Raw genomic sequence first — 15,966 nt, 5'->3', positions numbered from 1 at the left:
CTGGGGACTTACTGTATATAGGTCTCAGAGGAAGAAGTGATATCTATATATATTGTACTTCTACTAATTTGAGTTCCAGTTCAGTTCTCACACAAGAGCTATATTTATGGTCTTATTGGCTCTGTACCATCTGTTTCGTGTGTTACTGCTTTAAAAATAAAAGTCCAAAGGTGGTGGTCTGAATTTAATAGTAATCTTTTTTAGGGTAATCTTTTATATTTACATGTCAAAATGCTGAAAAGGCCATTTACTGCTTATGTCAAACTTGGAAAAGCATTGTTTTAAAAATTCTATCTTGGTCTTGTTTCATATTCGCTCATTTTTTAAACAATACTCAAATGAAAACTGGTTAATCCTGCCTTTGAGTTCACAAATGTCAAGAATTTGTGTAAGTGTTCATAGGATCACATCTTAATAATCAGCCAATTATTTTTCTATAAGAAATGAAGGAAAAATAGACTGTGTGATGTAGTTGAAGAATTGTTTCTAAATATGATTTGTCATGGATAGAGTGGAAAAAAGTCAATTGAGAGAAATAATTAAGGTGTAACTATAGAACAAAATATTTGAATCTGTTACTTCCCTTTAAAGCTGTGATTTCAGGATTTTGTGTTGCCTGGATAACACTACAACACACACTAATGCAATGAATGGAGACTGGTTTATCACTCTGTTCCACTGTTAGTCATGTCAGCTGTTATGGTTGAGATACACAAACCAAACTTGTCTTGGCAGTCTTAAAAACATCTTTCAGATTTGGGATTGGGGCCCTCTGGACACTGTTACTAAGTTGTTTCACAGTCCACCATTTTCCCCCCATATATGGAGTAGGGAGCCAGGCGCTGTGCAGTATTACCTGCAGAATGCTTTTGCTTTGCAGACTGCCAGGGTGGGGCATATAGTAGCTTCTATCCCATACCTGCAGAATTCCATCCCCCAGTCTTATTTGTACTGTGTGTGAGGAGAAGTTTGCCACGAAGACAGAGTCTGGGTTTATTTTTTTACCCCTTTATTTGTAATTGAACTAAAAGTAGTTTTGAATGTTCTGATTGACAAATCAGACATATTTTGGCTTTTTGGATCATCAGGCTCCTTGTTATGTTTTAATCTGTCTGTGTACTGTGACCTCTGTTTTGGGATTCTAGATTTACCACAGGAAGTGTCAATGTAAAACAACAAAGGATATGGAATAAATAACTCGGAGTGTTTAACAGTCTCCCTCAACCTTACACCCACATAATCTAAATTAATACTAATACAAATGAACCCAAACATGTGCTACCTTTGTTGGTTAACAATAGGTACCTGTGAATCTTAGGCAGAGTCAGCTAGCTTCTTGTGGCTGTTTTTTTTTTTTTTAAATGACGTGCAAGTCCTCTGTCTCAAATAGAACCTCCTTCCCTGCCCATTGAAAAGTATGTTTCACCAGGCGTCAGATAAACTCCTCATCACAGATCGGTTCCCATTTGTGATTTGGACTGCTCCCTCCCGCCCACCTATACACCAGCGAGGAGAATTGGCTACTCAAGAGTTCTCAAATTTCATTGCACCATGACCTTCTGACGACAAATTACTACATGACCCTAGCAGCGGGGGGCTGAAGCCTGAGCCTGCCCGAGCCCCGCCGCCCCGGGCTGGGGAAGGGGGCTGAAGCCTGAGCCTAAGGGCCCCAGTGGGGGGCCTGTAACCTGAGTCCCGTCACCCAGGGCTGAAGCTGTTGGCCCTGGGTTTCGGCCCCAGGCCCCAGCAAGTCCAATGCCAGTCCTGACGACCCCATTAAAATGGGATTGCGACCCTCTTTGTGGTCCTGACCCATAGTTTGAGAACCGCTGGGCTACATGAACCACAATGAGGGTAATTCCAGGTGAATTGATCAGTAGACAAATAGAGTAGCTTCTCTGGTCCTCGTCCCCCCACACACACAATGAGGCACAGTATTGCTGCCCTACCACTGTGAGTGATGAGAAATAAAGGAGCTCCAGTCCACTTCGCTTCCAGAGTTGCAATTTTAGGGGACCCTAAGAGCCTTAAACCTACAGTGGGCTTGTTAACCAATATTCTCAGGGAAACATGGGGATATGTCTCCTCTTCCTCAGTGATAGTTTCCTCTGTTGCATTTGCAATTGGTTTTAGATGACTGTTTATCTAAAACTATTCTCCTCAAATTTATCTTTCCCATTTTAGCTCTTCATTTTCAGAAGGCTGTTAGCTTTCCTTCAGAGATGATTCAAATGTCATTGTGAAGAGATCATATCCAGGTCACTGCTGGGGTACAGTGTGATTTTTATAATCCCCGTGTCTGTGACAGTATAATCTGTTGCCATAGAGAAGATTATGATGGTAAGAGTATTTTGTGGTTATAAGATGCACTGTGAACCTCCAAGCCAGATCTTAAAAAGGATCTTGTGAAAATGATAAAATAAGTTACCAAAAGTCCTTTCATCAGACAAACATTACTTACAGTATCTAGTAAGCAAATATTTTATCTCCTTGACTTGCTCTTCTATTTGTAGTATTACTTTTGAGAATTCGGGGTCTGATCCTGCCATCCCACTCTGAAAACTCCCACTGTTGTTAATAGAATTGTTTCCTACTTAGAGACTTCAGAATCTGGCCCATGGCAGGATCCTGTATACCCCACAACAAGCTGGAGTTAATCTAATGTAAATTAGGTAATAGTGCGAGTTATGTGAACTTCACCTTTACTGAGATGTATAAAAAAGTCTTACTGAGTTTTAAATAGTGATTTATATTTCCTTCCCTGAATTATCTGTTCAGAAATAGGCCAGGAGGATTAATTTGCCTATACTCAACTTGGCTGTTGTTTTGTTTGTATCTAAATTGCCGTTAATCCTGCCTTCTATTGAATATCAGTTATTTAACCTGATCAATAAAAATTAAATATGTAAAAACACTAATTCAGAACAAAGTTTCAGAATGGGCTATTATACTTCTATATAAATCTATGCCAATTGAATAGGAAAAGGATGCTTTCATATTCAGAAAATAGTTAAGATTTCAAGAAAATACTAGGAGACTCTCTACCCTTCTTCCATTATTCTCCCCATTCATTCCTCTTAAAAAATTATGCTGATTACTGCCTTTTTGCAGGATGCTATATGCTAATAACCAGCAAGAACTGCCATTTAAAGTGATGAGAGAGTTTCAAAATGACTTCTATAAAATGACCAGGAGCACAGTGAGGAAGTTTACTTCAGTACTTTCCAGCATTTGTTTTAGAGTTGGAAATGTTAGGAAAAATTAGAAATTGCTTCATTTCCTATTAAACTGAAATGATCATGACTGCTTACTGAGGAATCAGTTTCTGAATTTCAAAGTTGACATTTTTCTCCAGTTAAAAGACCAAGATTTAAAAAAACCCTCCAGTTGGTCTTCAAAAGTGAAGGCCTTCATTTAGTATCTGCTTGTGGAAGGGCAACTAGTTATTTAATGTAGTAGTCTGTATATGTGAGTGAAAAGTAGCTTCTGCAGAATAGGTTAGTTAGGAAAACTGAACAGTGTGTGTTCATAAAATGTATCTCTTCTAAATTTTAAAATCACAGTAAAATTTGGGGACACTTCACCTTTAGTAATTTTGTCCTTGGTCTGTATTTTAATACAGAACTGTAAAGAATACTTCCAGTAGGTAATGCTTGGTTATGTAGTAGGTTTTCTTCAGTGTGTATTTGAAGAAATCAAAAAATAAGTATAGCACATGTTTGGAATCACCATTTCTCCCTGAAATTTAATTCAAATTTCAAAAACGAAAGCTTTGACTCAAAGCCTTAAAGACTAAGCATCTAAATGAGACTTAACTGTTTTGAAGAAATATACGTGAAAACTTCTGGCAGAGGAGGATACAATGAAATGTGTTAGCTCTTCCTACAAGTGAATTGTGAGGTTCTCAAGTGTCTGTTCCCAGAACTTCAAGAAGAATTGGTTTGAAAACCCACAAAAGCAAAATCGTCAATACTTAGTTATTATTGATTCTCACAGAATAATGTAAAAATATCATGTCTGTGCAAAGATATTGGAAATTTCATGTTTGATTTATTCCAAAAGTATTTTATAGTGATGTTACTTAGAGTATTTTCCCCAGGGCAGTATATTTGAAACATACCTTTGTAAGGTACCAGTTTGGAGATGTCATGGATGCCTTTTTCTTTTAGCTAAGATTAGGGTCAAGAGTTAGTTGGTTCCATTTTGGTGGTTGAGAATTTTTCCAATTTGTTGCTGAACTATCAAAGATGCTTGCTAATCACTATAACTTCTGCCAGAAGGATTGTACGCTTAAGAGCATTTCTTCATAGTTCCTCCTCCTCCTAGTGTTGGCGTGAACACAGGAAGTGCTATAGTAGATCAGCCTAGTTTGGTATTCTGTCTCCAGTGGGAGATAGTACTAGATGCTTTAGCAGAGAGTAAAAGATACCCTCTAGTGGATAACTATGGAATAATCTGTCCAGAAATGTCTTGCTTACTGTCATTTTTAGTTGTCTTGTTAGCTGAAGGGCTTAGGTTTATATTACTTTAAAATCCTGTAGCTATTCTCATTTTCCATAAAAAGGAGCTGGCATAATTTAAAACTGGTTCTCCTTTACAAATTGAGATTATTTTGACTCTAGTCATAAAGGAAGATTTGGCATAAACTTTACATAGAAATCTTGACCGCTTAAGTTCACTTGTTTACTCCACTTTTCTTTCTGAAGGGCTGCCTTCTTGCTTTTCAAAAATGGTGAAAACTTGTATTGGAGAGGCTATGAAAGGAGAGGTGGCCACTCATATTCACTAGTAAGGCCCATTTACCAGAGTTTTGGCTAGGTAATAAGACTTTTTTAATATCATATCACAGGAAAACTCTGTACAATCTGATTTTTTTTTCTTTCCTATTTTTCGTTATGCTATTAATTTGTGCCCATTGCTTTGTGATAATGGCTTTGATAATTAGGGGATTTTCTTCCCACAAAACAGAATTCCTGTATTTCAGATCCATGGAACTCTAGTTCAGGAAATCATACTTAAATCCTCTTTTAATCACTAGAGAACTTCTGTAAAGAAAAACAGTATCCCACATGATACAAACGAATAGGAAATAAGTGAAAATCATTGAATCATACTAATTGGAGAAAGGATCAAATTGTTCCAATAGATCTTTTCTTTCTGCAAGGGCTTGTTATGGGATCCCTCCCAATAGAGGGCAGATGAGATATTAAACTGCCTAACATACACGTGTAAAATTAGGGATAATATTGAAATCAGTGGGCCAGACTTTCAGCCCAGTTGTTTTTCATGTAATTGGAATGCACCTAATGAAGAGTCAATGTTCCAGTACAGCGTTAGTCTTAAAGTCAACACCTGTGACTTTGCAGTGATTGGCAAAGGATTTGAAATCCATTGTTCTGGGACTGCATCAATCTTGTATCCCAATCTATTCCTGCTTTTTCAATGGAGAAGATAGCACTCCTAACCCTCCAAAAGCTTATTTCTTCTTGCATTGTGATAAAGATGTAGTCAATATTGGCATAGGTTGTCTCCTTATCTAAGTAGTTAAAATGTCTCTTTATTTTTGTATTTACTGATGTCTCTATCAAATTGCAATTTAATGTATAGTAAAAACTGTCTGGTGTTTAATTTATGATATAAAACTCTTTTATTGCATTAGGTAACAGCTAAATAAGATCCATACTAAAATTGACATACTTGTTAAATATTCCTAATTTGTAATCATTAGTCAATCTTTTTTCTGTATGGCAAAACTCAAGTATGCGGGTTACAGTGTGTTGTAAAGATCAGACCATGCTATCTTAACTGTGTGTAACATATTACTCTGCTTAGGTTTTTCTCTTTTGGTTGTTTTCTTTTAGGTTGGTTGGAGTACTGCTCGAGACTATTATACGTTTCTGTGGTCACCTACGCCAGAAAATTATGTGGAAGGATCAACTGTTAACTGTGTGCTGTCTTTTCAAGGTGAGCAAGTACATACTTGGTAAATCAGCATCTTTATGGATTTGATATTATATTGCTAATTTTTGCTGTTTAAAAACAGCAGTTATATTAATTTAACTGTACATTTATTGAATTGTTAAATGTGCTGAGGATGTATAGTGTCTCCAAGTTTAACAGAGAGAACTTGGACTTAAGAGTGGAATATTCCATGTCTATTTCTTTTTCACATGTTCTTCTCACATTTTACTAATTTTTATGAGACGTTTGAGAGAATATTCCCTTTTGCAGACTATCTGTTTCTATACTTCAAGCTTCAGGGAAATTATAATGGTGAATTTGTGATTTCACATATTGTTACATAGCAACAGACTGTTGGTAAATGACCGATCACAGGAGAACCATGTTGCCTGGAAGGTGTAGTCCAACACTTTTTTTTTTCAATAAAGAGAAAAAAGAATACAGAAAATGACTTGTTCAATCATTTGGGTTTTTTAATACCGTTAAACATCGGAACAGGTTGGTGGTGGTCCTCCCTCACCCTTCGCTGGGTCTGTGGGAGACCACTCTGCCTCACTTATAGACATTCTTTGGAAAAGTTGCTCTGATGTTGAAGCCCCTCGTTAAATTGAGAGTGATGTTCAGGTTAAGACACAACAGAGCGATGGAAATGAAATTCTTCTTTCCAAATTTTCAGTTTTTTTCTTTCATTTAAGATTTTCTGTCCTATTCCAGGTTCCCTCAAATGTAACTTTCCTACCAGTCTTTTTATCACATATATTTTTGTATGCTATCTTTATCTTGAAGAAATGTTTCAAAATGCCCATGTTACTTTTGAAATATTGCCTGTGTTGCCTTTGGTTTCTAAAATTGAATGTTCCTATTCCTCACATCTCTCTCACTTTGTGAAAAATGAATTTGGGTAGTAAAACATTGTCAGAATATTTTATTCTCTAGTTGTGAGAGAAGATGCACTCTTCCCTCTTTAGCATCTAAGATTCATCAGGCATCAGTGAACAGAAATATAGAGCACTCGGAGATGGGGAAGAGATGGGTATGTGATTACTGCTTGAAGTAGGGGTGGTTATATCTGTGTGCTTTTGAGTTAAGTATAGAATTAAGATATTGAACAATAATATAAGAATGACAATTTGAGTCATCCGGTGTTGCTGAAAGCTGCTTTGGAGGCAAATATTATGTATGGTTCTAACTACAAGACCAAGTGTTGAATAATGTACTACTACATAGAAAAATGGCTTACAGAGTGGTGGTGTGTTGCCATCAACTGTGTGACTTCAGTGTATAGAGTGAAGTGTTAGTGTTTATCCTTCAAGGATTTGGAGAAGATGCTTGGAGCTGGAGAGATGGCAAAACATCATATGAGCTGTGTGGATTGATTTCAGGAGTAGGAATACAACTTAGGTTTTTACTTTGCCAGCAGAAGATTCAGGATCACTTATGTAACCTGCCCATGCACTAAGTGTATCTGATCTGAAGAGAAATGACAGTGACGCTTCCATGAAAGATTCTCACAGTACCATAAATGTATCCAATCTCAGATTGCTCCCTTTTAGAGATGCTCTTGGGCATCTGATTTAGCTTGTTTATATGGCGAAAAGTATCTCCATTCAGCTTAAGTTTGAGTACTTGTGTGTGGATGCTTTATAGTCCCAGGCCCTCTATCTCAAGCCACTAAAAAACAGTTCAGGATTTAGACAGGTTCTGTGAGACACAACCAAAGTTGCATCCACTTTTAGAGGATTTGACTGGTAGCTGAGGATCTAGTTACTTGCATTTGCAAATCGCTAGCTTTGTGGGGTGTGGTGTGGTGTTGTGGGTTTGGTTTTTTTTGTCTACCACCAACTACTAGCAGCATTTATGTCTTATGCCTAAACTGAAGGTTCGGCAAATAGTCCAAACAGTTGGGAAGTTTTGTTTTTAAAATCTGAGATAGTGTGGAGTGCTTAAGGAAAAATACATCACATTCTAGAGCTACTGACGTCTCGTTTCTGAGGCTGAATTATTAGATTTTTATTCTTTATCAGTCACCCAAAAGCATGCTAAAACCTTTGGACATATAGCAAGACAGATCTCTGCCCCAAAGAACTTTCATGTAGACAAAATACAGATAGGGGAATGCAACAGAAAACAAGGTTTTTGACTGGCTTTGGTTGATTAGTTAGCTTGTTAGTTCCATGATATCTATTGTAATTTAGTATTTTTAATCTATGTTATATTACTAAGAGGTCATTTTAAATGGTTGGAGAAACATAGCTCTCTTGAAGTTTTTGAAGAATCTTGTTTAGAATATTTTGAAATACCTTTGAGTTTTGGCATTTCTTTACATCAGTGAAAGTTCTGAAATAAATATTTTTTAGATTTCAGTTATCAAATATATGTTTTTAAATTTGTTTACATACTCATGTAGACTTGTTATATGTGGTCATAGGGTTTGTTTTCTGTGAGGTTTAGAGGAACAGAAATGAAAGGAAGAGAATGGTAAGAACTCCATTTTGGTATCAAAATGTAAACCGTGATTTTCTTTAGAAAATTCCCAAAAAATCCACCTTCTGTGCTTTTTTAGGAGTTCTTAGTAGTGTAAACTCAGGTTTTTTTTTGTCTTCTTATTTGTGGCCTCCTCACTCATTGTTCTGAGGCCTGTTTTCCCGGTCATGTTGCACTGCTTGATGTGCTGGTGGTCAAATTGTGTTCTCTAAACTAATAGCACAACACACAAGACTGGTGCAGCACAGCTGGAAGTGGTGGAGTGGCAATGTGGCATGACCTATTACTTTGTGCCCTGCATGGTGATAAAGATTACAAGATACCACATACCATTCTAAAAGGTTGTTGATATTGTAAGAACAGAATGCATAACAATATATCTGGTTTTTTTCAGCTTGTTAAAGAATGTACACACAAATTGGGCTAATAAGTTATTGAAAGGCCAGTTAAGTTCAGATCCTCAAAGGTATTTAGATTCCTAATTTCTACTGAAATCAATGGAAGTTAGGAGCCTAAATATTTTTGAGGAACTGGGTCTTGGTTCTCTTTGCTGCTGTTTTAATCTGTGCACGTCTGTTCTATATACTTTTGTAATTCTTAACTGAGGACTGCAGTCTGTAGAAACTATGTAATTGTGAAATCACCACTTTCATTTTTACTGTTTAAAAAACAAACCCCAGTTTCCAACTTTGAAGGAAAGAGCTTTCTTTTCACTAACCTGAAATGGCAGCTGCACTAATTGGAACTACAATCTCTGAATGTAATGTAGTCATCTTTACAGTACTCCTTTTTAACCACAGTCAACTTCAGTCAGCTGTGTATTGCTTCCTACAAACAGGACAGTAATGTAATGTTCAGTACCCAATGCTGATGGTTGATCTGTGACCAGAATCCTTCATATGGCTATTCATTTTTTTTCTTTCTTAAAAGTGATTGATCTGCACTCCAATGTAGCTGTAAATGGCTACAGCATGGGCTCCCTCTCTTCCCCTAAACAAATTTGCCAGTATTGTCCTGAAGTGGTCACATTTAATGGCGAGACAAGAGTTTTTGGTCCAAAGTCCATTTCAGTCTGTCAAAAAATCGTATGCAGAGTTGTAGCCATGTTGGTCCCCGGATATTATAGAGTCATGGTGGGTGAGGTAATATCTTTTATATGACCAACTTCTGTTGGTGAGAGAGACAAGATTCAGGTCCTGAAGAAGAGCTCTGTGTCAGCTCGAAAGCTTGTCTCTCTCACCAAAAGAACTTGGTCCAATAAAGATATTACCTCACCCACCTTGTGTATTGAACAGTTGTCATTTTGTTCTAATATTTTACCCAGTTGCCAGGGTAGATCTTTGTAAAGTGAAAGCCTGTCAACTAGGAACTAAATAGTGATCACCAATTGCTTTTACAGAGTCCCAAACAGCCATTGAATGGAAATGACTGTGGAGTTGGGTAGATTCAAACTGCTAGTGCCTTTAAAAGTAAAAGGATCCATATCCATTACCAGTCCATAGTGTGATCCAATCCCCTGATGAGCAGTGAAATTTCAAATAAAATTTAATCTGCTATATTCCCTTGTTCAAAGTCCATCATTCTTATAAAGCCTGCCAGATTTTAACCTCTCTAGCATTCAAGCTATTTCCCAGTTGCATATTGGAAAATATTTTAAGTCTGAGCTCATTAAAATTTATAGGAGTTTAATTAGCCAAGATTATTGGATGGGAAAGAATCTTGTGCAGCATGCTTTAGGATATTTTAGATTTAGCAATTAGGTGTTTTGGAAGAACTGCACTGTTGAGATTCTGTTCTCTCCAATGCCTGGTCAATGCTGGGGAAATTTTCCAAAATATTCTAACTGGTTTTAAAACTGGTTTGGGTCAACCAGTTTTAAAACGTGCTGGGGTCACAGTGTATGCCCTGGTGGCCAGAACCATTTTTACTGCAGCTCCAACTGATTTTAACATTGGGTCACTAAATTAGTTTCAAAACTATTTAGAAATTTGGAATAATGTACCCAGCATAGACCAGGTCCCAAAGCGTAGGACTCTTCTGCACTTGATAGTAAGGTGATATTCCTTCAGTCACAGCAAATCTCACTAACAATGTTTTTCTTTTTTACATAAATAATTCTGAGAAGTGGTCCCTCTAAATTTTCTTTGTTCTGAGTGGGCTACAAAGTCCACTGAGCGCTACAATTTTATCCTTTGTTCTTTTTTTAAAAAAGCGTTCTATTGTATTGCATTGAAAAGGGTAAAGTGACATTTCAGTAATAGGTTTCAGAGTAGCAGCCGTGTTAGTCCGTATTCGCAAAAAGAAAAGGAGTACTTGTGGCACCTTAGAGACTAACCAATGCTCTAATAAATTGGTTAGTCTCTAAGGTGCCACAAGTACTCCTTTTCATTTCAGTAATACATATACATATTGGATATACGGACATACATATCAGTGGTTTGAGTACCTATTAACTTTCAAGACTTTTAGAGTTGAAAACCACCCAAAGTTATAAACCCAGGAAGGTAGGAGCCTCGAGCTTTCCTTCTGGGAGCCCCCCTGCTGTTTCCTCCCAGAAGCCCCAGCTCCTCCCCATTCTGTTCATTACTCCTCCATGCTGGCTCAGGGGCTTTGTTACGGGGGAGAGATTTTAGGATCTTCCTCTCTCTGCCCCACCGCCAGCTGTACTGCTCTCCTTCCCCCAGGATCCAAGGCAGGGAGTTAACTTCAAAACTCGGAGCACCACTGCCCCAGCAGCGATGGCAGCACAGCTTCCCATCCCTCCCGCTGCGCTGCAGAGCCGTGTTGCTGGGGGCTCATTTCAACACCACCAGCCCTTAGATACTGCTGTCAGCAGCAGGGGCCAGGCTCTCTGTAGCCAGATCCATGTGCCCCAGGACTGGACCATGAACAGCCTTCCTGCCCCTCCACCCTACCTAAATGGTGCCCCTGAGCTCTGCCTCCCCCATCCCTCCTGGCTTGAGGATTTCTGCGGTACCAAGAGAAGCTGCTATGAGCTCTGGCAGGCAGAGCGGGACCTGGGTGCTGACTGCACTCCCTCCAGAACCCCGACTCCTGCACCCCACTCCTTACCGCTCCTCCCTGCTGGCTCAAGGCTTGTGAACAGTGCCTGGTGCCAAGGGGAGTTTTCATGGGTTCTGACAGGATGAGGGCCTAGGTGCCAGCCATGTGAGATGTGCAGTAGATACCACTACTGTATAGCCGTGTGTGCGCACAGCTTAAAAGAACAGGATTAGTAAGAGCCCCGCAAATCTGCGGATATTCACTTTATATCTGCAGATGCTGATATCCGTCAACCATTTTTGTGGGTTGTGGATGGATACGGATCCAAATTTTGTATCCACTAATCTAATGATTAGTGAGTATTGTGAGATCAGCAGGTGACTTGAAGCATGAGATTTTAGGAACATAAGACACAAACTGCAAAGGACCTGTTGTCCCTAGGGTTACCAAGTCCTGTCCCCATCACCACAGGCAACCCTTTCATTCAGTCCCACTCGTAAATTTGTTAATTAAGTTGTTTGTCCTGAAAACTCCTATTGGGAGACTGTTCCAGAATCTCACTCTTCTGATAGTTCTTCTTCTAGTTTCCAGCCTGAATTTATTCATGGCTAAGGCTAAGATTTTTGTCATGGATATTTTAGTAAAAGTCACAGACAGGTCACGGGCAATAAAGAAGAATTCAGCTGTCCCAGACTTCTACTAAAAATATCCATGATAAAATAGGAAGGGACTGGGCAGCTGTGGGGTGGCTGGGAGCTCTGAGGCCTCCTGTGGCAGGCCAGGGGCTGCAGGGGTCCCCGTGGCAGCAGCACGGAGTGCCGGGGTCCCCCTGAGCTGCTGCAGTGGCGGGGGAGCTGCCAGAGTCCCCCTGCCCTGTGGCGGCGGCTGGGGAGCTGCAGGGTGCCCCTGCTGCCCATGGTGGCTGAGAGCTTGGGGGCCTGCTACCTCAGGTGGTGGGGGTACCTCACAGCTCTCTGTCGCTTTGGGAGGCAGCAGGACCCTGCAGCTCCCAGCTGCCAGGGCTGAAGTCATGGAGGTCTTTGGAAGTCATGGATTCTGCGACCTCTGTGACAACCGTAGCCTTATTCATGGCCAGTTTATATTCATTTGTTTTTGTGCCAGCATTGTCCTTTAGCTTAAACAACAGAGAGTGGGGAGAACTATCTATGCCTCTGATGATTTATAGAGAGAAATGAAATCCCCTTTCAGTTTTCATTTTGCTAGGCTAAACAAGCCAAGCTCTCTTCTCATAAGAGAGGTTTCAGAGTAGCAGCCATGTTCATCTGTATCCGCAATAAGAACAGGAATACTTGTGGCACCTTTTGTTTGTGGCAACTGTTAGTCTCTATGGTGCCGCACATACTCCTTTTCTCATAAGAGAGGATCTTCATTCCCGTCATCGTGCTAGGAGCTGTTCTGTGCACCTGTCGTTCAGAAGTAGTTATGTTGTATAACGTCTTGCTTCTAGAAATGCTGGGCTCTGATTTAATTGGTGAATGAAAACCAAGTATATGGGAGAGTTAAAAGGGAAGTGGTGAGAGCTTCAAGGTTATTTTTATGCCTGTTAAGAAGGAGAATGGGTAGGTACACCTAACACACTGACTGCACCTGGAATATATGCAGATAATTCCCACTGGCTACTGCCACTTCCAGGGGACCAGAAGGGAAGGTGGCACGGGCAAACTTTTCCCCTTCTCTTCCCCCCCACCCCCTTTTGTCCTGTAATAGTGTTAGATGGAATCCTGTGGGTGAGAGTGAATGAGCTGTAAAAGAAGGTGAAGAGATTATACATTTCAGCAATTGTGGAATTGGCAGCTTAAAGGTACATGCGTTAATGGGGTATATTGCTGAAAGAGGCAGAGATAAGGTTGCATGGGCAATCTTAACTGTGCGTTTCCTAGTTTTCAGATGTTTGTTTTGCCCAATTCAGTGGTCTTCAGGAGGATGACATACGACCAAGAAACTTAACTCTCTGCATTGATGTAGTTTTTAGACATTGAATTATACCATAATTTACACTTAGTTTTGCTTTATTGCTTAAGTTAAACCAACATATAGGAATCATAATTGTGTACTGTGTGCAGCAGTTCTTATGATCAGTTTGTTGCCATGTAAAATGTTCTGTTTTACATGTTAATTTTTCTTTCTTTAGGATACTATCTACCAAATGATGATGGAGAATTTTACCAGTTCTGTTATGTAACCCATAAGGGTGAGATCCGTGGAGCAAGTACCCCTTTTCAGTTTCGAACCTCTTCTCCTGTTGAGGAATTGCTGACAATGGAGGATGAAGGAAATTCTGATATGTTGGTGGTGACCACAAAAGCTGGACTTCTTGAGGTTTGATTCAACAAACTCAGAAATGTTATCCATATTCTTATTTATATATATTTATTTCTGGTTTTATCTGTAGGACTTGGTGAATTAACTTTATATAAAAATATAAAGCTAAGCAGATTCCAAAGGTTTTTGATGCCTAAAACTTGAATGCGGATCTTGTTGCAGAAGATACTTGTAAAATACATGAATTCAAGTTTAAACTTAAGTGCTCAGCATGGCAGTGAGCATAGCATAAAAAGTTAAGTAGCTATATTTATAGGTGTCATTTTGTGCTTCACTTCCTTGTCTTTCAACTGCATAAATAATCCAAGGCATTCCTGTGGGGTTTGTTTGTTTGTTTGTTTTTAATCTGTGTTCCCTCTGAAAGAGCCCTAAAGCAAAAAAAGAAAAATTCAAGCTGCATAGTACCCAGATGCCTAGCAAGTCAAAAATCTTTTATTTTCTCCAAGCAATGATCTGTTATCTTCTGCCTCCCACAATTGCATCCATTTAGTGATGGTATCACAAATGCCTACAAAGATGCGCCCAGTGACAATCCCACATTTTATTTGTGGTCACTACTTCATAACAGAAAAAGGCAATTTCTTTGTTGAAATTGTTTGAACTAATTGGCAAAATCACTCTACATCTTCTTCCCATGCTTCAGATTTGATTGATGTTTCTAACTTGCCTTCAGATGTTGTGTTTGTGCCACTATCTAGATTATTGTTAGTCATCTGTGCTAGTTGGTTTGGGGATTTCAAGTACTGGGGATAAAAGGGACTTTATACAATGCAGGGTATCTAGCTGGGGTAGCTTACCTTCCCTGTCTTTTTTGCTGTCTGGTGAAGAATGGGTATTCAGATCAGTCTGCATTCCATGTCACCAGAATCACAGAAAAAGAAATTCCCACTTGAATTCCTGTCTGTAATTCTGTTATATGCTTCATTTGTCTTTCCTTCACTTTGGCTATGTCTACATTCAGGATTTTGTGAAGTTCGACCCAGCATTGCTGTACCACATGTAGACAACTTCTCACGGCAGGTTTAGATGATAGCATGCTAAAAACACTGCTTCTAGGTCTTGCATAGCTCTTCCACTGTTGCTAGCACTGGTGGAGCAACAATAATACTTCATTGAAGGGTGAGGAAAATTCACAGAAACGTGAGCATAAGTAAAGCCCACAACAAAATTTGGTTGTCTAGTACTAATCAAAGTTTCTGAAATTTCACAAACTAGGGAAGAGAGAGAGCATGTTAAGCTGATGTAGCCAGGGGGTGCATACTTTTTAGCTTCTGCTGGTTGTCATCTAGTCCAGTGCTACTCAAAGTGGTGGTCCACGGACTGGTGCCGGTCCACGAGCCATTGGCTGCCGGTCTGCGCGCACATTTGAAAAAAAAATTGCCGGTCCCCCACATCGGGTAGCTTGAGAAGCACTGACTAGTCTAGTGCTTGACTGATGTGATGGAAAGTAACACACATTAGTTTCTAATGGTTTGATGGGAGGAGGAGTCCTGTGGGGGAAAAATCACCTGAAAAGAATATTTATTCTGTTTTCTAGTTTAAAATTGAAAAAACAATGAGAGAAAAAGAGGAGCTGTTAAAGGTAGCTACTGCTCTGGAAAAAGAAACTGTACAACTTAGAGATCAACTTGAAAGACTGGAAGAAGAACTTAACCATGAAAAGCAGAGATGTGATCAACTTCAAACAGAGCAAAAGGTTAGTTATATAACTGATTAAAGCTGACTGCATAACATGTGTAATCCACCTTTTTCAAGAACTAACTAAACTGGATGGAAACCAGCTATCAAAAAACCCTCAGCAATTAGAGGGTTAAACAGTTTACACTTAGTTAGGTCAATTTCTATTACCCTCTATCACTATTCTTTTTGTGTTGTAAAATGGTTAAAATACTTCAGGATTTTGGTACCAGGCTTGATGAAATAATTGATGACAACTGTTACAAGATGTTTGACATTTAATTGTAGAGTTCATAATGGGAAAAATAGTTGAGGTAGTTCAGTTTGCTTGTGTTACTTTAAAATAGAGGAAGCGTTTCCAAATTCATTCCAAGCAATGGGCTCATAGAACACAGCATTAAAAGGGTACTAAATTTCAAAAAAGCAAATTCTAGGGAATTAAGGAACTTAAGTTTTAGCTAGCAGTTCCATGACAAAGCGTACTTATGGGGAATGAAA

At 39.1% G+C, this 15,966-nt stretch overlaps 1 protein-coding gene across 5 annotated transcripts in view; it reads left to right on the top strand.

The window, feature by feature from the left end:
* TAX1BP1 (Tax1 binding protein 1) overlaps positions 1-15,966 on the top strand; it is a 98,107-nt gene that overhangs the window by 18,328 nt on the left and 63,813 nt on the right. For 3 of the 5 annotated variants that reach the window (XM_073333618.2, XM_073333619.2, XM_073333617.2), the window contains exons 3-5: positions 5,862-5,964; positions 13,601-13,788; positions 15,329-15,487. In XM_073333618.2, coding sequence (XP_073189719.1) covers positions 5,862-5,964; positions 13,601-13,788; positions 15,329-15,487 — 450 coding nt within the window. Of the gene's footprint in view, positions 1-5,861; positions 5,965-13,600; positions 13,789-13,852; positions 14,027-14,099; positions 14,911-15,328; positions 15,488-15,966 lie in introns of those variants that run through there. The other 2 variants (XM_073333622.2, XM_073333620.2) reach the window with 2 other exon arrangements.

The sequence above is a fragment of the Lepidochelys kempii genome, chromosome 2 (assembly GCF_965140285.1).
Source record: "Lepidochelys kempii isolate rLepKem1 chromosome 2, rLepKem1.hap1, whole genome shotgun sequence".
NCBI lineage: Eukaryota > Metazoa > Chordata > Testudines > Cheloniidae > Lepidochelys > Lepidochelys kempii.
The sequence above is the reverse complement of the archived record's forward strand: the minus strand, read 5'-3'. Positions and strand labels throughout refer to the sequence as shown.